We start from the raw sequence: 18447 nt of genomic DNA, 5'->3' as shown, positions 1-18447 counted from the left end.
ATAAATACTTATTACAAAAGGTAGAAGCTAAAAATATGAATATAAACAATTATTCGTTCATTTTGACGTCATTGTTGGGTTGTTGGGATTGCTGTGCTTGCTGCTGCTGGGGTTCTTCTGGTGCTTCTTCTATCGCTGGCTGGGATTGCTGAATTTGCTGGGTTTGCTGCTGCTCGTCAGGTCCATGTCCTATCTTTCCCAACCAATTATTCAACCGCTTCAGTCTGTTCTCATTACTGACTCTAGCATTGTGATTGACGCGTCCTGGCGCACCGCCGAATCGTAATCCTGGACCGAGCGAATGTTGTACACCTTTACCGAATTTCTTGATCACGAAGCTATCCTCAGTCTTGGGCACGAAAAACATCCTATACGTTCTCATACAGATACGCAACTCCATCCCATTAGAGTACTCAGATCTATCGACTATAGCAGTCTCTTCATCGTCCTCCTCCGCCTCTTCGCTCTGCTGCGGTATAGAGCGGTAGAGGAATGGTGCGGTGAGGTCGGCATTTAATCCCTCCGTAGGCGTTTGAAGGAGATATGACTGTATGTAATAGGTCCATTTCTGATCTCTCGTCTGCTTGCGCTCATCTACATCGACAGTGAGATCCTCTCTTGCTAACAACTGCATCCTCAACTCCTTGGTAGAGCCTACCCACTCAATTCTGTACAATGGCTCATCAGAACCAATTATGCGCTGGGCTTTGTTGCGATAGATGAATTGGCGAGAGTTGGACGAAGATGGCTCTCGACGCTCGGCTTGAAGGACATACAACAGTTCTTGACATTTTTGGTCTGACGCTATACTGCCCAGTTGCTTCAGTAGCTGCGATATCAACTTGTCGACTGTAAAAATTGGGTATGCGCGCGTACCAAACATCCACCGCAAACTCTCTTCGAATACATTTTGGTCGATTTCACCTTCAAATAACCTCTCTGAGAGTTCAAGAAGGTAGTCGTAGTAGTGCACACTCGCTGGTGTCTCTGCACCGTCCTTCGTAGTATTTTCTAGCAATGGTATACCAACTGTCTGAGTGATAGATGTGTCGTGAAGACCCATTTCTTTCGCTAGTGGGTTGACGGGTTGCTTTTTGCTCGTCGTAAGTTCTTGAGCGAGCATTTTGAATGAGTGCAGACGACTATAAAGAATCTGAATGACAGTCAGTTGGTCACTTTAAAGGGGTAAAGTGAAACCACTTACATATAACAATCTGAAGGCTATATAGTAGGTCGAATTGCAGAAAAAGTTCAAATGCTTGCGTTTAGTAGTAGGATCGTTATTGACTTCAGTATGTACCACTGATGCCTGCTCAGTTGTAATATTCGTCCATGGTTTACCAGCATCACGCGTACTTGGGCTGGCTTCACGGTCGCCATTAGTCTGCATTGTCTCATCCCTATCCCCATCGACGCCATCAGTTGCACCTGCATTTGGACTTAGATAGTGATTGAACTTGTCTTCATCAATCTTGAAGAAGGCTTGTACGAGATCTCTCAGTACCGTCTCGAATTTCTCCCTCTCACTAGCTGAATACACTTGATTGTTAGAGTTGTAGTAGCTTGCTGAGATGCTGTTGCCATTTGTAGTCGATGGCGGCACTGGTCTGTCTATGAAAGCTAGGATGAGTTTGATAGCATCGAACAGCACTCCCTGATCTTCGAGTATAAAGCCCATCTGATACCTAGAACGCATAGGTGAAGCAGAAATTGCAGGGAACATTGTAGATTTACGTCTTTGTATTTGCTCTTTACGCAATGTTTCTATTTCCAGAATAAGTTGCTTAGATGTCAGGTTCTTCTTTTCGTTTTGCTTCCATACTATGCCCTGGTGATCGAGGGATTTATAGTAATTGCGTGCATCCAATTCTCTCCACACTTTATTCCACTCTCTCTGTGCGCGCTTCCATTCTTCATCTTTAGCTTTAAGGCGGTTGAGAACGACAGGAACGGCAACGGATGGATTTTCATGGAGAGCATTGATTATCTCCAATCCATTCTCCTGTCCATACACTTTTTTGATTATACGCTGATATATAGATTTCGACTGTCCGCCAAGACCTGGCTTCAATCTGAAAGCAGCACGCTCTTCACCGTCCATCGCTGAAATGCGCGCTGCAATTGGCTCAAGCAGAGTAATCGTGCGCAAATTCGCCTCAATATGATAGTCGTACTCGTGACGCTCTTCCTCTGATTTGTGTAATGCTTCCTCGAAATGGTTCTTGCGGTGGGCTACGAAACCCGAATCTTCAGATGCCCAGGTTGGATGGCTGACCCATTCGTCGTTAAGAACCTCCCAGCACATCGCATCACGTCCTGAACAACTCAGACTGATTTCTGACTGCGGTAATTTACGATAACTGGCACCATATTTCTTGCACTCTTCTAACTCAATCCTGGGACGTTCAATAGCTGGAATATTCTCAATCTGGTACGTGCCTCCTGGACCGCCAGAACCTGGACCTGGGACAATACCCACCATAGCTTTGAAAAAATCCCACAATTCCTTATTTTCGCCAATAAACAATTGGGAGCGATCAACGAGAGTACGCGCATCAATAATATCCTGGGTAAACAGATTCAACAGCTTCAAGAATTCATGATACGTAGTCTTGTCGTCAATGAACTTTTTAACTCGATCGAAGAATGCCATCTCTTCGACAGTTGCAAGTGTCTTGTCGATTGGGATTGATGGTGGTACTATTGTTGCGGATCTCATCGAAGGCGACTCGTAGAGAAATTGTGGTGGTTCTTCCATCCGTGCGGATGAATAAGTGGGCTGTTGCGTGGACATAGGGTGCGATATTTGTGATTGTGGTGATGTTTCTCTGTGCACGAACTTTGGCTTCTTTGTCTGTGGATTGAATGTTAGTTGAGAAGACCATTAAACCTAGTACACCTATACACACCTTAGAATACTGCTTTTGCGATGAGTCGCTCGTAGGTGCTCTCTTTTTCTTTTTGTCATCAACTTTAGGCGTGGGTTTCTTGGTCATGCTGCGACTAGCGCTCTGTGATAAGTCGATGGAGGACGGCACGCTCTGTGGAACCATCTGACCAACCATTTGGAACAAACCGCCAGATTGAGGAGCAGCACCAGTAGTGTCTGGTAAGAATTGCTTGAATTCATCTAATAAATCGGGAGCACCATGGAACAAGTGATTCACTTGTGCATAAACTTCGTGTATCGTGCGCTGCTCTTTTTGGTAAGTCTGCAAGACTTCTAAGAACATTTTATAAGTTTCAGGGTCTTGATTAAAACGATTCTTTATTTTGTTGACGTAGCTAATAGCGTGATTGAATTCAACCGGAGGTTTTTGGTTAGCGAGAGTAGACGCAGCGGTGGGAGTGTTGGCACCTGATTGTTGATTCTGGGCGTAGTGGGAGGATGGAGAAGGTGGAATGACAGGATCTGGTGGAGGTGGTTGAGCGTGTTGGGCCTGCCACGCAGGTAGGAAAGAGGCGGAGGCCTGGAGAGTGGTAACACCCATAGGAGTAGTGACGGTGATTGTACCGCCTGTGGGACTTGTGCCAGAGAGGTCGCTGCATTCTATCCTATAGCCTGGAGGAAGGAAAGTGTTGAAACCTTGGATGAGGGCGGGATGACCGCGGAAAAGAGAGGAAACCCGGTCAATAACGCCTGGAGTATCTATAGATTGCGATTTGAAGTCTTTCATAGTGTCGAGAAAGTGGTTGTAAACTTCAGGGCTATCTTGGAATCGGAGTTTTACCTGGTCGAGATAGCTGAGAGCGTCGCGTACGTTGAGTGGCCTATAGCCTTCATCAACGGGCTGGTCAGTATCTTCAGCTGTGTTCTGGGTACTCTGTGTACTACTGTCCATCTTGATGGTACGGAGATGAGATCACAGTCAAACGATTTGGAAATTTGGAAATTTGAAAAAAGGATTTAAATGAGTCTGAGCAGATCTCTCACAAATTAATAATTTTACACTGTCAATTGAGTTAGAATGCGACGTACAGCGCAGCTCGTGGTGCTCACTGATATTGAGGTCTCCAACTAAAAACCGAGTTAGTAAAATTGAAATCAGAGTTACAGCACCACTCACACTTCTCCTTGTAGCCAGGTACAGACCATTTGCCCTTTTGTACCATCGTATCGACAGTCTTGGTGATTTCTGGACGTGCGGCTGCAACGTCGTCGATGGTGAGCTGGTCGAATGGGCGAGCTGATTGGATGTTGTCCAAAGTGGCTTGGAGGTCTTTAAGTTCCTCTGCAATCTTTTTCTCAGTTTGTTGAGCTGAGTCGACAGCCTTTGCTTCAAATGCATCAATTGCTTTCTGAATGGCTTGAACGTCGTAAGTAGCTGGCTTGAATGACTTTACTTTGCTCTCAAGCTCATCAACCACTGCGCTGTTCTTGAGCGTTGAGCGGTAGTGACTGAAGTCTACGTCCACCTTGTGCTCTTGAAGGTTGGTTAATGAACGCTTTGCTTCATCTGCACGCTTTCTGAAGGCGTTGATTTGAGCAACGGTGTCTACGCGTGTGTTTGAGCTACATTGAATCCTCAAGACTCCAAACTCACCCTTTCCGAGTCCAATTTGGCTGGTGAGACGTGAAAAGTCCTGTATAATTCTCAGCACTCTCCCTTGCAGACACTCTATTCACTCACAACAGCCTGGCGTGAAATTCTAGTTACTTGCATCGCTGTAGCGGTTGGAGCTAGGCGAGCGCATTTCTCGTTTTACTCAAAAATGGCGAAAATAGAGGAAATCAGAGACGATGAAGCAGAGAGCATTGAAAATATAGATGAACTCGTTGACTATTCTGGCGTCAGGCAGAAGTTGCAACAGCAACCCGAACCCGAAGTTCTCGAAATTGGTGAGGTTTTCGGTGCAGTACTACACATTATACCTTTTAGGTGGGCTTCTGGTAGCCTTTTATGCCTATTTAACTTGTAGCAGCTTCTTATACCTCCTCATGGACCTCCTCGTATCTGCACAGTACAACTCATGGCCGACATTCACACAAGAAGCCAAGCAAATGGCAAAGGCAGTGCCATGTAAGTGTGTTCACCATATTAATGCAAAACATTTAACAATTTAAAGTAATAACCGTCATCATCTTCTACTGTAAGTTGAGACATTGCAAGAGCGCCCAACTAACCCCATGTAGCTAACAAATACTCCAACTCGAGATGGATGCAATATGTATACCTACTCTCATCCATTGCGCTAGGAATGAGTCTAATTAAGCTCATCAACGATTCCCCAAGCTACCAAGTCATCAAGAGAGCGCCATCGATCGCTATGCTGTGGGTATATGCAGTTGTACAGGCCAAATTATCATTCGCGGTGTTAAGTTGTGTAGTAATAGCAGTGTGGGTCAAGTATACCGACGAGGTGATTTTATTCTAGTAATTTCATTGTGGTGGTGGGGAAGCCTTTGGCAAAAACCACATGAACGCTTGTATAAGTTTGAATCCAGCGACTATCGCCATCGCGCCTCTTAGATTGGTGTCGGCATAAAGCAACATCTCACCCACGCCTGCACCAATACACAGACAGACTATACCTACCATCCGTTTATCTCTAGTCGGCGATCTCAACTTGAAGAGATTGGGATCGCTGGCTATTTGAGTGATGGTGGCTGTGAATGCGACTGTCGTTGCGAAGTGCGGGGATGTCAGTTTCTGTGAAGCTGCAGCTTGCATTCCTAACGACCAGGCTGCGAGTGTGAGTACAGCGGGGAAGTAGTCAAATGTTGGCTGTTCATATTCAGGTCTAGACAGGAGTATACCTGCAGCTCCCCACAACAAACAGCTTTGGAGAACTGAGTTGATGAAAAGCCATTTGCGCGTGCGGTCACCGACATATCTACCACCCACTGAAGAAACAAAAGAGCCTAGGAAGAAGGCGACGATAGATAAAATTCTCATCAGAGTTTTGAGGGGATGTCGCTGATAATCAGGAAGCATGAATTGAGCGATATTTCCTGAGAATTGGACCATGTTGCCTGTTTGAAAACCAACCCAAACTTGGCTTCGCGAGTAGAGGATGAGATCGACCAAACCAGTGATGAATGATTGCCAGGCTAGCGGAATAGCAGCGTTGTGGTGTTCGACGTGTTCATTGAGGCTGGAATATGTGAGAGGTGTGTGGAATGCATTGCTCAACTCACATGGAAGAAAAGTTGCGCTGTGAAGGCTTTGGTGATGGCGATTGCGATTCTAAGTCTGGATTCATTTTATTTGAAGAAGACGGAGAATCATCCGTCATAGTGTGTATAACAAATTATCAAATATGATTCAAATGGTGCCAAGTAGATCAAGCACGAATATTTGGACTATTTCTATTTAAAGAAGTGACAATAGGCAGTGAAATTGTATCTAATCTGAACTGCTTTTTTATTGCTGCCAGTAAAGGTACTATAAGACCCCTTGATTGTCCTGTAGTTTCGGATGTAGATAGCTCCACTTCACATGTATATTCATCGAAGATTTTCATATCGTCGATTGGATGTGTGGCGTAGTGGCATCTGGTGGCATCTGGGTATTCAAAGTATCACACTATCCTTCGTTGCCGTCTTTGCATCAATTCCATTTCCCGTTTATTCCCGATACTTATCGCCGCCTCATCGCAAATGTCACGTTTGCGTTACACCACCCACGCAGATGAATTTACTTGGCAATCTATTCCACAAGGAATCGCATCAGCACAAGCAAGCATATGACTTTGGTGAGGTGAGCGGGGCGCCATGGACCAGCACGCACTCCACTCACACGGCTGATCATCCAGGTCCTCGGTCAGGGCGGGTTCGGTGTCGTGAGCCAAGCGCATGACAAGGAAACCGACAGAGACGTGGCTATCAAGAAGGTACCCAAGAAGAGTATCAAGAGTGCGTCACTCACGTCATCTGCTTATCGTAACCGTGCTGATTGATGATATCAGATAGGGACGCCTACAGACGACTTATCACATTCATGCGCGACAACATGGACCACCCAAACACTATCAACTTGATAAGCTTTTTCTCGAGTTCGACGAGCTATTATTTGGTGTTCGAGTTGGCGTCCGGGGGAGATTTGATAGATAGGCTTAATTCAGCTGGTGGGAGGAACGACGCGTTTGCGTAGTGTAATAGTGGGATCATTTACTAACTTACCATCCACTCCAGGCGGTCATCTCAGCGAGGATGAAGCGAGGCAGGCAGTAACGGCTATTCTCAAGGCAACTAGCTATCTGCATGCACGCAATGTGTTGCATAGGGATATTAAACTCGACAACTACCTCTACAGAAGCAAAGATGCACCAGCTGGTGAAGTCATTCTCATCGATTTCGGCCAGGCTGTACTGCTCCCGTCGCACGATGTAAAGCTGCTCGAACCTTGCGGGAGTCCAACGTACATTGCACCTGAAATATACAACTTCAGGGGATACTCATTCCCGGCTGATATGTGGGCTATTGGAGTTATAACTTTCAATGTTCTCTCGGGACGCTCGCTGTACACCTCAGCGAACCCTCAAATAATAGAGAATGAGACTAAGCAGTTCACTGATGTCAAGTTCAATGACTTGTTTTGGCATGATGTGTCGGGAGACGGTGGGTAGAGGATGATGAAAAAGTTCACTAACACCACTCACAATCGCACAGCAAAGGACTTTATTCAACGTCTGCTGAAACCGAATCCGAATGAGAGAATGACAGTGGATGAAGCGTTGCAGCATGGGTGGATTAGGCACGAGGGGGTATCGCAGATAGCGCCTAAGAAGGCGTCACTCGCTCTCGATGCACATGTGCCTATAGCAAGAGCGGAGAAGGTGGAGACATTGAGACTGAACGAGGGACAGAAGCCAAATGAGCTGCTCGAATTGGATGGGAGTAGCTCGGGAGATGCTACACCAAGACATCCACAGTCAGGAAGCGCTACACCGGTCCCACAAGATGCCAAAGCGGTGAGGGAGAGAGATAAGGGGGATAAGATAATGCTGCCTGGGAACCTCTACAGGAAGTTGAGTAGGGTGGTTGGTGAGGAAGTTGAGAGTTGAGCGTGGAGCGTGGAGCATGAATAGTTGGCGTGATTGTAACCTGAGCATATTTCATATGTAGCATGTAATTCTATCTATATTCACAATTCTAGTAATTTACGCGCTATTCATACCTCAGCGCGCGTGTTTTAAACGAAAAAGGAAGGCAATTGTGAAAATCAAAGCCAGGCGGCGTGATGAAGTTTACCAAAAACAAAAACAATGACAGCATTGAGTATGTTAGTAGTTGGAATGCTGGCAGCGACAGTAACGGCGAGTCCAGTACAATCCAAGGGGTTTGTGCCAGTAGGGCTAGGGGAAAACCATATCAGCAATGTCAATGGGAGCAGCAAATTCAACAGCACAGCGAACACGGCACACCCGCATTTAATGCACTCGAATAAAACACTGGACACGCTGAGTGGAGATAACTCAACGGATTATCACTTTGCACCTGTGCCTGTTGGACTGTGAGTGGGGATACAGCGGTTGAGTAACGCTAACAACAGAATCAGACCAGGAAGCAGCTTTAACTGATTTAATTATAAAATATTTAATTGTATCGTAATATCCATCTTATAATCAAACGTCGATGAGCTTGGTGTGGAAGCAGGACCAGCAGGACCAGCAGAAGCAGCAAAATGAGCCACAGCCGCAGCCACATCTTCACCCGTTAGAGCACATCTCCAACTCTGCGTCTTCCACACAGACAAATCTCCCGCAGATAAACACAACAGCACCGCCATCTCTTCCAATACGGCGGAAATCGTTCAAGCTCAATGCAAAATCGAGATTTAGATCTCCGTCCGAGCAGCAGCAGCAGCAGCCACACTCACCTAAACACTCAACAACCTCCTACGAGACAGACGATTTCAGCAGCGAGGAGAGCTCTTTCCACTCTCTATCTGACTCTTTAGCCTCAGAATCCAGCGATTACGACTATGATGTGTGTTTGCTGTCTTTTGCGGTGATTCTGTGAGCTGATTAGATTTACAGATAAATGTAAAGGAGGAGGATGACGCTGATAGTGTGCTCCCCTCTGTCCCACTCAAGCCATTCAACAATCAAGTCGGAGGCCATCATCCTATCTTCCGTTTCTCGCGCAGAGCTGTGTGCAAGCCACTCGTGCGGCGTGAGAACCAGTTCTATGAATCTGTCGAGCGTGATCACCCGCAGTTGTTGCAGTACATTCCACAGTATTTGGGCGTTCTCAATGTCACTTTCGTCAAGCCATCGCCCCCGTCTTCCCCGGAGGCAGTTGACAGGGTTGATAAGCTCAACAAGCTGAGTAATTTGGGTAGCCTGGGTAGTCTGGATAACTTGGACAAACTTGGCAAGCTGGAAATAGATAGTGATCGCGATGACGACAAAAACCACGACAATCGACCTGCTCTCAACCGCTCTCACAGCTCCGTACCTCTCATCCAGCAGAGGAGGTTCAGCCGCTCTCTCCAGCTTCAACGCCACCGCACAACGTCTGAAGACGAGATACCGCAGGTGAAATTCGAGCGAAATACGCACCTGATCCCGAACTGGATGCTTCGGCGTTCGGGATTTAGAGCGAACAAAGCAAACGAAGAACTCGCAATCATGTCAGAGGACGAGGCCAGTCCGCAGACACAACAGCATCGATCGTCACTGCACCGCAAGGCAAGTCTTCCGACGCGTAGCAGTGCGAGTGCGCGACTGGACGGACACACGCGCAACCCAACTCAAAGCCGCAGTCCATCGCCATCGTCAAGTTTCACAGTCACACCTATCGACACGCCCTCACACGCGGAATCGCAAAAGCCGCGCAAACACTCGGTGCACACCTTACCCAAATCACAGTCGGACACTTACACTTACCCCTTCTTCGGCGGACGTGGAGCGACAACGGTGAACCGCAGACTGCAGGAACAGGTGCTGCGCGAGGTCTTCTCGTCGCCGCGCGTACACAAGCGGAGGCGGCGAACGCGCAAGTGTCCACCTGAGCGAGGTGGTGAAGGGGAGGAAGATGATGATGAGGAGGATGAGGACAGTGACAGACTACCGCGTCGCGTTGGTTCCCAGCCCTCCAGCTATAGAGAGGAGGCGCATATGAGGTCGCGCTCTCACTCACACGACCCCCACTTTCACTCCCATTCTCACCCTCACTCGTCGCATAGACAGCGCAGAGTCAGCGTCCCTGGCGAGATGGAGCAGCAGCTTTTGCTTCGTTTGCGGAGCGAGTGCGCCGAGGAATGCGCACTAAAAGCCAAATCCTTTCTCACTAATCGTGTAGATAACGATGATGATGATAGTGATGAGGGGGAGTACAATTTGAATAGCAACGATAATAATAACGATGATAACGATGATGATGATGATGATAATTGTTATAAGGATAAGGAAATGGATTACCACAATGACAACTACAACGATAAGGGTAGTTGTAGTGGAGGGTCAGAAAATTCGCATACTTCAAACACGTCTACGGAACACTCCCATGAGGTGTCACGTTCACACTCACACTTACACTCATACCCACACCCTCTTCCCCAAGCTGATATACCCTCTGGCCGCTCGATCCGTAAGCGGCGGTCGCACTTTGTGGTGTCGGTTGGGGAGGATGCACAAAGAGGGCGAGGTGATGAAGGAGGGGAAGTGGATATGTTCTCAATGGAGGGTTTGGAAGGGGGAAGCAAGATGCAAGGACAAGCAAAAAGCTTGCAAAGCACACAAACAAGGCAAACACAAACTCGCCCACAAACACATCACCGATCGCGCTCGCGCTCACGCTCACGCTCACTGAATGGTGGAGAGCGTGCATTGGAGACGTCTAATGTTTTCAGCGCCGGCATGGGAGCGGGAGTGGGAGTTGGTGGGATGAATGTCAATGTCAATACTAGCGTTAAGGTGCCTTCGCCGCAGCAATACCAGCAACACCAACAACTCCAACAACAGAAAATGCGGCCGAGTCTGAACATCACCAGCACACAGTCGTCGCCTATCTACCACTCTGCGGAGATACTGCCGAAAGCGAACGGGAGTGGAAGTGTAAATACAGTTAATACCGGTAGTATTGGTAGTGGCAGCAACCGTAGTAACGATGGGAGTGTTAATACACTCGAACATGCACACTCACCACACAGTCAAAGCCAAGTCAAAAGCAAAAGCAATCAACAGAACCCATTTTCCGATCAGCAAAACCCACAGAACCCACACAACAATAGCAGACTAGAACAATTCCTCCTGATGGAAGATCTCACAGGTCGACTCAAGGCACCGTGCGTACTGGATCTGAAAATGGGCACGCGGCAGTACGGTGTGGATGCGACGGAAGAGAAGAAGGCGTCACAGCGGAAGAAGGCGAAAAAGACTACATCGCATACACTTGGGCTGCGTCTATGTGGCACACAAGTGTACAACGTGCGCAAGAACGAGTATACATTCCAAGACAAGTATTATGGTAGAGGAGTGCAAGTGGGCAATTTCACAGAAGCGTTGACTGCGTTTCTGGATAATGGGGAAGTTGTGCTGGTGCATCACATACCGGATATATTGCGAAAGCTTTATCGACTTGGACGAATCATATCGCAGCTAAACGGGTATAGATTTTATGCTAGTTCGTTGCTGTTCCTCTATGATGGAGATGCGGGGATACAGCGCGGGCTGCAACAGTCATTTGCTCGTCGTGAAAACAAAGCAGAAGAAGGGAAGAAGAGGAGGAAAGGAGAAGTGAACATCAAGATAATAGACTTTGCTCATTGTACGACGGGGAAAGACTTTTTGCCGCCGCTGGGACCCGGAGTGGGGAGTGAGTTGCCTGGGATTAAAGAAGGAGGTTATAATGCCAAAGTGGATGTCAGTACGGGATTACCGTACGCACGATACCCAGCCAAGCACGCAGATGAACCAGACTACGGGTATTTGATTGGGTTGAATAATCTAACCAAGACATTCAGAGAGATATGGAGAAGAGAGGGTGTGGGGGAGTTGAAGGTGACAGATGAGGGGATTTTTGAAAGGATATTTGGGGATAAAGAGAAGGATTACCAGAGTAATTGAAAATATTCATAAAAATAAATAAAAAGCTTCTTGACATAAAACCACGATGAGTGATCAATGTAATTACAGTTTGTATAGTGTAGAAGGGGTAGTTATTATGGACAGTGAAGGGAATAAGTTGTTGTCTAAATATTATCAGGATAAAGAGAATGACAAGTTATTTGAGAAGGAGTTATTCAACAAGACAGGAATGTCAAGTGATTTGATAATTTACAAGGATAAACTAGTTTTATATAAATCAACGATGGATTTGATAGTTTATTTAATATCACCAGTACAGGAAAATGAACTAATGTTATCAACCGTTTTAACTGGGTTTATTGATGCAATTGATATCCTTCTACGTCACCAACTAGAGAAGTCATCTTTTATTGAAAATTTGGACATGATTTTATTAGCATTAGATGAGACTATTGATGGTGGTATTATACTCGAAACTGATTCAACTGCGATTGCAAACAGAGTTAGTAGACCAAAAGCTGATACTCAAGATATTCAATTAAATGAGCAGACTTTGGTGGGTTCAAGCACTTTATAATGATTCTTCTAACATCCTTCACAGTTCCGTGCTTTCGACATGGTTAAAGACCGCGTTTCTAAAATTCAATTGTAAGAATGTTTTTATATCCATATCTCCTTTATCTCCATTTATGTCCATTTATCTCCTTCCTCAATCTATATCCCATCTCTAATCTCTCCTCATAACCACCATGATCAACACCTTTCAACTCCCACAATCGCACCATCTCCACGCATTCAATAAAAATCTAAATTCACTGCCATCCAACCACATTCACACCCTAAACACATCTCTAATCCGTCTTAAATCCTTTTATCTCCTTCTACTTGACAATGGCCTTGATAGCGTCAACAAATCAAGCTTTGATGCTGTTAATCATTATTTATTGAGCATCGGTTTACCTGGTGTTGATCAGCATTCTATTTATTCTATAAACGCTCAATTGGAATTATTAGATGAGGTGTACACGTTGGTTGATAATTGGATTCACTTTGGTGGTGGTGGCAGTGGTAGCAGTGATAGTAGTAACAGTGCTGGTGGTATTCCTCCTATTAGTTCCACTGATTCCACTGATTCCATTTTTTCCAATATCAACAACACACAACAGCAGCCACCACAGCAGCCACCACAGCAACCACCACAGCAGCCACAGCAGCAGCCACCACAACCACCACAACCACCTCCTCGCAACGACAGCTACATCGTCATCAACTTATCCACTCTTACCCCACTCGTCCTCCCCCTCCTTTTCCTCCTTTTCAAGTGTGGTCTCATGCTCTACATCTTCTGCAGACACGGTAGTTGGCCACGTAAGATAATCATGGCTGTACTCACTATTGGTTATTCTATATGGGAAGCCACTCGATTTGTCCACGTACGCAGACACATTATAAATCCACCTAATCAAGGTGTACAAGGTAGACAGCAGAATGGCCAGGCTAACGCGTTAAACAATCCTAACAATGCATACGACGCACTCAACCAAGCAGCCCAACAAGCGCGAGCGAATGGTAATGGCAACGACAACGACAACACCGCGCAAGCTCCACATCCACATCCTACTAACCCACTCAATCCACTTAGCGCACTAGATCAGGCGTTGGACAGAGTCGCTCACCTTAACCTGCACTATGAGGCGCAACGCCTGCGCATTCCAGGCCCAGTGCCCACCAACACCCCTCTCCCACCATACCCAGCAACGCGAATGGCAGCGTCACAGCAACGTCCACCCCGCCATCCAATGTGGTGGACTAGACTCATAGTGCCTGCGCTACTCGCTATTCTCACTCTCTTTCCAGAGGTTGAGAGGAGACGGTCTCGCGCACTTAAATGGCGCTATTCGGCTTTTAAGTCAATTAAAGCTGCTGAGAGGCTCAGGAGGGAGCGCAGACATGAAGAGCGTGAAGAGCGTGAGGAGCGTGAGAGGGGAGAGCAGAGGGGAGAGCAGAATGAGCAGAATGATCAGAGGGAGACGATGAGCCACACTTATCAACAGACTCACCACTCTCATGATTGTCACGCACGCCCTTCACAAGCACCTTCCGCTGAGACACCAGATATCGACGAGCAAGATGAGCAAGTTGCTGAGCAGGCTCAGGTGGAGAATTGGGAGGAGTAGGATTGTGATTGTGCATTGAAATATGTATTTATACATAAACCATTTAATATACCCACACTCTTCAGTCATCACAAAACACACTCTATACCATTCGTTAGGAGATGGGCGCGCACTTGGCTTAGAATGGGAATAGCATCCATAGCCCCAGGTTTGGTTACGGCGAGAGCGGCAGCGGCCATTGCGTTCTTAAGAACGAGCTCGATATGTGTGCTCTTGTGTGTGCTCATGCTGGATGACATACACGCGGCGACGAAATATCCCGCAAATGTATCACCAGCACCTGTGGTATCGATGGCATTCACTTTCGTAGAGGGCAGGCAATAGTCATGGGGGGTGTTGTCGATTTTTACCCGCGCTACCAGTCCTTCACTGCCAAGAGTGATGATCACCCCTTGGATTGACGCGGTGAGAGGGTGCGTCGTGAGTGCATCGAGGAGGTGTTGTGGGGATTGTTGTGAGTGTGAATGGGCGTGTTGAGTGTGTTGCCCCTGTCCAACCAGTGAATTATACAAATCCATCGCCTCGCCCTGGTTGAGAATCAGGTAAGACAGCGCGTGCCAAGGGAATTCGAGTAGCTGGTGCGAGGGCGGGAGAGGGGATGGGTTGTAGACAGTTTTGATCTTGTTGTTGTGTGCGTGGACAATGGCTGATGTTGTATCTGCGTGTACAATCTCCTCCTGCACGAGCAAATGGGATATGGTGGCTGGAGAAAGCGGGAGCGGTGGGCCATAGGCCATCTGATTGCTTCCGCCGTAGAGCACAATCGAATTTTCGCCCTCCTGGCTAATTTGGATTGTTGCTCGACCTGATGGGACGCTGGCAGTGGTGAGGAGATGGGTGGTGTCTACGCAATAGGTATTGAGAAGTGCGCGCACCCACTCGCCATCCTCGCCTATCTGACCAGCGAGAAGGACGCGTGCAGACGCCTTGGCCAGTGCCACAGCCACATTCGCACCCTTTCCACCTGCTTTCTTGGTAATGTGAGTGGATGAAATGGTCTCACCCGGCCTAACAATGTGGGGGACAGCGAGGAACTCGTCGACGTTGATGCTGCCGAAAACTAGGGCCATTGTTCCTCTTAAAGGGATACAGTGATGAGCAAAGCCATTCAAACGACGCCAGTCACGCTGGTGAGTCGCTGGATAGAGTTTGGGGATTCGTAGCTAACGCATAACCTTCAAGCGCTGTCTAATCGCCGCACAGAAAGCTGCACCTACACCACCAGTTGGCCCACTACTCGGAGCTAGAGGTGTAAAATCGATGGATTTCTGTAAAGAATTTAACGCTAAAACTGTTCATTTGGTCGCTGGTACTCCCACTCCAACGCAAATCACGATAAACCCAGACAGATCATTCTCATTCACTACGAGATCTCCACCAACAACCCATCTCTTGAAGAAGGTCGCTGGTGGTATTGAGAAAGGTACTGGTCAGCCCGGCCACGAGACTATCGCCACTATCTCAGTCAAGCACGTCTACGAAGTGGCTGCGATTAAGTGCCTTGATAAAGATTTACAGGCTAAGGGAATTGAGAACGTCGCTAGGAGCGTGATATCAACTGCTAATAATATGGGCATAAATGTTGTTTATTAATTATTTATTTGGTTTCTTCTCTTTTGTCTTCTTCACCTACAATGGCCATCTCGAAAAAACGCAGCAGAGATAGCACCAAAGGAGGCAATGCGGTTGCTCAGGAATTTGATAATAAATTGGATATAAATGGCGCAGAGGAGCTCAGCGACGGCGACAACGACCATCTCTCTTCAGATGATGAAGAACCAGCTGAATTTCCTGAGATTAATCCAGACAGTGACGAAGACGCCGGTGACAGTGACGATGACGCTAACAGTGACAATGATAGCATACACTCTAGTGACTCTGACACCTCTCTCGCCTCCTTCTCTTCCGTCCCTTCCACTTCCTCTAACGTCTCTGATTTCATCGAAAAAGCCTCAAAGAAGCCTGACGAGACTGACTACTACTCACAGCCACCTAAGCAGAAGCTTGGCTTTGAAGCTACCGCTCGAACTGTCCGCTCTGATGCAACTGGTGAGGACAAAACCGTTTATCGCAACATCGAACCTGGCTACGATAGTGACAGCGACACTGAAGAGCAACAGAATGCGATCGGCGATGTCCCTGCTGAGTGGTACGAAGATATGCCCCATATCGGTTACGATATAAACGGCAAAAAGATTCTCAAACCTGCTACAAAGGATGAATTGGAGCGTTTCTTGGAGCACACGGAGGGTGACGCTGACACTGTGCCATCTAAGAACATGCAGCAAGACATGAAACTCACCCCCGATGAACTCCGTCTGATTCGAAGACTCGAGAAGGGCCAAGTGCCTGACGATGCCTTTGATCCATACCCAGACCAAGTCGAGTTCTTTACTGGTAAGGGCAAGGAAATGGTCACGCCCATTTCTGGAGCACCTGAACCTAAGCGTCGTTTCTTACCTTCTAAATGGGAGCACGAAAAGGTTCGTTGTCTTGATTCACTCTACTACACTCTCACAAGTTTCCGTAGATTATGAAGATTGCTAGAGCTATACGCGCTGGCAGAATTGTGCCAAATAAACCAAAAGCACCTCCAAAACCTACTTTTTACGCTATATGGTCTAATACAGATGAACACACGCCTCACGTCATGGACGCTCCTGCACCCCAAGAACCACCACCAAAGACAATAGAGTCGTTCAATCCACCACCTGAATACCTCTTCAATGAGCAGGAGAGGAAGGAGTGGGAAGAGACTGATGAACAAGACAGAAAGATCAAGTTCATGCCCCAGAAATACTCTAACTTGCGTCTCGTTCCCGCTTATGCTAATTTATTGAAGGAAAGGTTTGACAGGTGCTTAGATCTCTACCTGGCACCACGAGTGCGCAGGACTAAGCTCAACATCGATCCTGAGTCTCTCGTACCTAAACTTCCATCACCTAGGGAACTCAAACCATTCCCTATCTACAATGCCATCAGCTACACACACAACGCACGCGTGCGGTCTATTTCCGTTGATCCTACCGGTATCTGGCTTGCTAGTGCTGCCGATGATGGTTATGTGAGAGTGTGGGAGTTGTCAGTGGGACGCTGTGCATATAGTTGGAATATCGGTGAAGGGGAGCCTGTCCACAGTGTGGAGTGGTGTCCCGACAAAGAGGTGTCGCTGTTGGTGGCGACGAGCGAGAAGCAGGTCACCGTCCTGTCTCCCCTCCCCATACTCACTACCGGGTTGAGTAAAGCATCTGCACAGCAAGCGGATTTCGCCTTTGCCAATCCACAAGCGGGGGCGACTAAGACGGCTGATATTAGGTATGCGCGTCCAAACGAATCGCAACGCGAGAATGGACTACTGGTGAAGATCGAAGTACCGGGAACACCTAAGCAGGTAGTGTGGCATAGAAAGGGCGACTATTTCGCCACCGTGGCGGGAGATGCCGGTAGCAAGTCGGTTCTCATTCACCAGCTGTCGAAGCACCAATCGCAAGCACCGTTCAAGAGGAGCAAGGGAAGTGTACAGAAGGTGCAATTCCATCCAACGAGACCGCAGTTCTTCCTAGTTACACAGCGGTATGTGAAGCTGTACGATCTCGTCCAGCAAACACTCCTTAAGACGTTCTTGCCGGGCTTGAGGTGGTTGTCGTCGATCGACGTTCACCCCTCAGGTGACAACCTCATCGTAGGTAGCTACGACAGAAAGGTGTGCTGGTTCGATATCGACCTCGGCGATAAACCTTATAAAACTATCCGTTACCATAATAGAGCGGTGAGAGCAGTCAAGTACCACCCATCACTTCCTCTCTTTGCATCTAGCTCGGATGACGGGAGTGTGCAGGTTTTCCATGGACGCGTGTTCGACGATCTCGCCACTAACGCGCTTATTGTTCCACTTAAAGTGCTGAAATGCCACACACTGGCCAATGGATTGGGCGTTCTGGATCTGCATTGGCACCCAACGCAGCCATTCCTGTTCAGTGCGGGTGCCGATGGCCTTGTGAATCTGTACAGCCATTGAAGGGGACCAAAGAAAGAAATTATTTATACATTTCGTTTAATCTTTCTAATTTCTATTGACTGACTCAATTAGTTATACAAAGGGGTAGTTGTGCTTGTGTCTCCGTTGAAAGGTGTTTTGGGCCATGGTTTGAGTGTCTCAGTGTCTTCTCGCGCCTCCCAAACATCCTCAGAGCTGCGAGTGAGACGACGATCAGTCCACCACTGCGCTCTACGTTGAATCCAAGCGTCTAATTTCTCTTCTGTGCTCATTCTATTGTTCTGAAAACACCATACG

The 18447-nt window shown here is 47.3% G+C and overlaps 10 protein-coding genes across 10 annotated transcripts; 7 read left to right on the top strand and 3 right to left on the bottom strand.

Annotated features, from left to right (window-relative positions):
• Positions 1-49: 49 nt before the first annotated feature.
• Positions 50-4664, bottom strand: J056_000231 (Paired amphipathic helix protein pst1; the record flags this gene model as incomplete). Its single annotated transcript, XM_009267629.1, has 7 exons — positions 50-1153; positions 1205-2854; positions 2910-3842; positions 3951-4018; positions 4068-4496; positions 4545-4584; positions 4632-4664. 7 exons carry the CDS (start codon positions 4662-4664, stop codon positions 50-52), a joined length of 4257 nt encoding a protein of 1418 aa, XP_009265904.1.
• Positions 4665-4713: 49 nt separating this feature from the next.
• J056_000230 (uncharacterized protein) lies at positions 4714-5197 on the top strand (the record flags this gene model as incomplete). Its single annotated transcript, XM_009267628.1, has 4 exons — positions 4714-4880; positions 4924-5021; positions 5068-5091; positions 5157-5197. The coding sequence occupies 4 exons, from the start codon at positions 4714-4716 to the stop codon at positions 5195-5197; spliced, it is 330 nt and encodes a 109-aa protein (XP_009265903.1).
• Positions 5198-5381: 184 nt separating this feature from the next.
• J056_000229 (uncharacterized protein) lies at positions 5382-6237 on the bottom strand (the record flags this gene model as incomplete). Its single annotated transcript, XM_009267627.1, has 2 exons — positions 5382-6096; positions 6140-6237. 2 exons carry the CDS (start codon positions 6235-6237, stop codon positions 5382-5384), a joined length of 813 nt encoding a protein of 270 aa, XP_009265902.1.
• A 395-nt stretch (positions 6238-6632) lies between these two features.
• On the top strand, positions 6633-8007 carry J056_000228 (Calcium/calmodulin-dependent protein kinase; the record flags this gene model as incomplete). The annotated part of the gene is made up of 5 exons (XM_009267626.1): positions 6633-6701; positions 6757-6856; positions 6910-7068; positions 7136-7561; positions 7613-8007. 5 exons carry the CDS (start codon positions 6633-6635, stop codon positions 8005-8007), a joined length of 1149 nt encoding a protein of 382 aa, XP_009265901.1.
• A 201-nt stretch (positions 8008-8208) lies between these two features.
• J056_000227 (uncharacterized protein) lies at positions 8209-8523 on the top strand (the record flags this gene model as incomplete). The annotated part of the gene is made up of 2 exons (XM_009267625.1): positions 8209-8456; positions 8502-8523. 2 exons carry the CDS (start codon positions 8209-8211, stop codon positions 8521-8523), a joined length of 270 nt encoding a protein of 89 aa, XP_009265900.1.
• Positions 8524-8578: 55 nt separating this feature from the next.
• J056_000226 (uncharacterized protein) lies at positions 8579-12628 on the top strand (the record flags this gene model as incomplete). Its single annotated transcript, XM_009267624.1, has 4 exons — positions 8579-8932; positions 8983-12007; positions 12372-12532; positions 12578-12628. 4 exons carry the CDS (start codon positions 8579-8581, stop codon positions 12626-12628), a joined length of 3591 nt encoding a protein of 1196 aa, XP_009265899.1.
• Positions 12629-12725: 97 nt separating this feature from the next.
• Positions 12726-14153, top strand: J056_000225 (uncharacterized protein; the record flags this gene model as incomplete). The annotated part of the gene is made up of 1 exon (XM_009267623.1): positions 12726-14153. The coding sequence occupies one exon, from the start codon at positions 12726-12728 to the stop codon at positions 14151-14153; it is 1428 nt and encodes a 475-aa protein (XP_009265898.1).
• Positions 14154-14221: 68 nt separating this feature from the next.
• J056_000224 (Ribokinase) lies at positions 14222-15223 on the bottom strand (the record flags this gene model as incomplete). Its single annotated transcript, XM_009267622.1, has 1 exon — positions 14222-15223. The coding sequence occupies one exon, from the start codon at positions 15221-15223 to the stop codon at positions 14222-14224; it is 1002 nt and encodes a 333-aa protein (XP_009265897.1).
• A 24-nt stretch (positions 15224-15247) lies between these two features.
• Positions 15248-15746, top strand: J056_000223 (uncharacterized protein; the record flags this gene model as incomplete). Its single annotated transcript, XM_009267621.1, has 2 exons — positions 15248-15283; positions 15336-15746. 2 exons carry the CDS (start codon positions 15248-15250, stop codon positions 15744-15746), a joined length of 447 nt encoding a protein of 148 aa, XP_009265896.1.
• Positions 15747-15787: 41 nt separating this feature from the next.
• J056_000222 (Ribosome biosis protein ERB1) lies at positions 15788-18171 on the top strand (the record flags this gene model as incomplete). Its single annotated transcript, XM_009267620.1, has 2 exons — positions 15788-16636; positions 16684-18171. The coding sequence occupies 2 exons, from the start codon at positions 15788-15790 to the stop codon at positions 18169-18171; spliced, it is 2337 nt and encodes a 778-aa protein (XP_009265895.1).
• Positions 18172-18447: the final 276 nt, after the last annotated feature.

This window comes from Wallemia ichthyophaga (assembly GCF_000400465.1).
Source record: "Wallemia ichthyophaga EXF-994 unplaced genomic scaffold scaffold1, whole genome shotgun sequence".
In the NCBI taxonomy this organism is placed as follows: domain Eukaryota; kingdom Fungi; phylum Basidiomycota; class Wallemiomycetes; order Wallemiales; family Wallemiaceae; genus Wallemia; species Wallemia ichthyophaga.
This window is presented reverse-complemented; position numbering and strand designations above follow the sequence as displayed.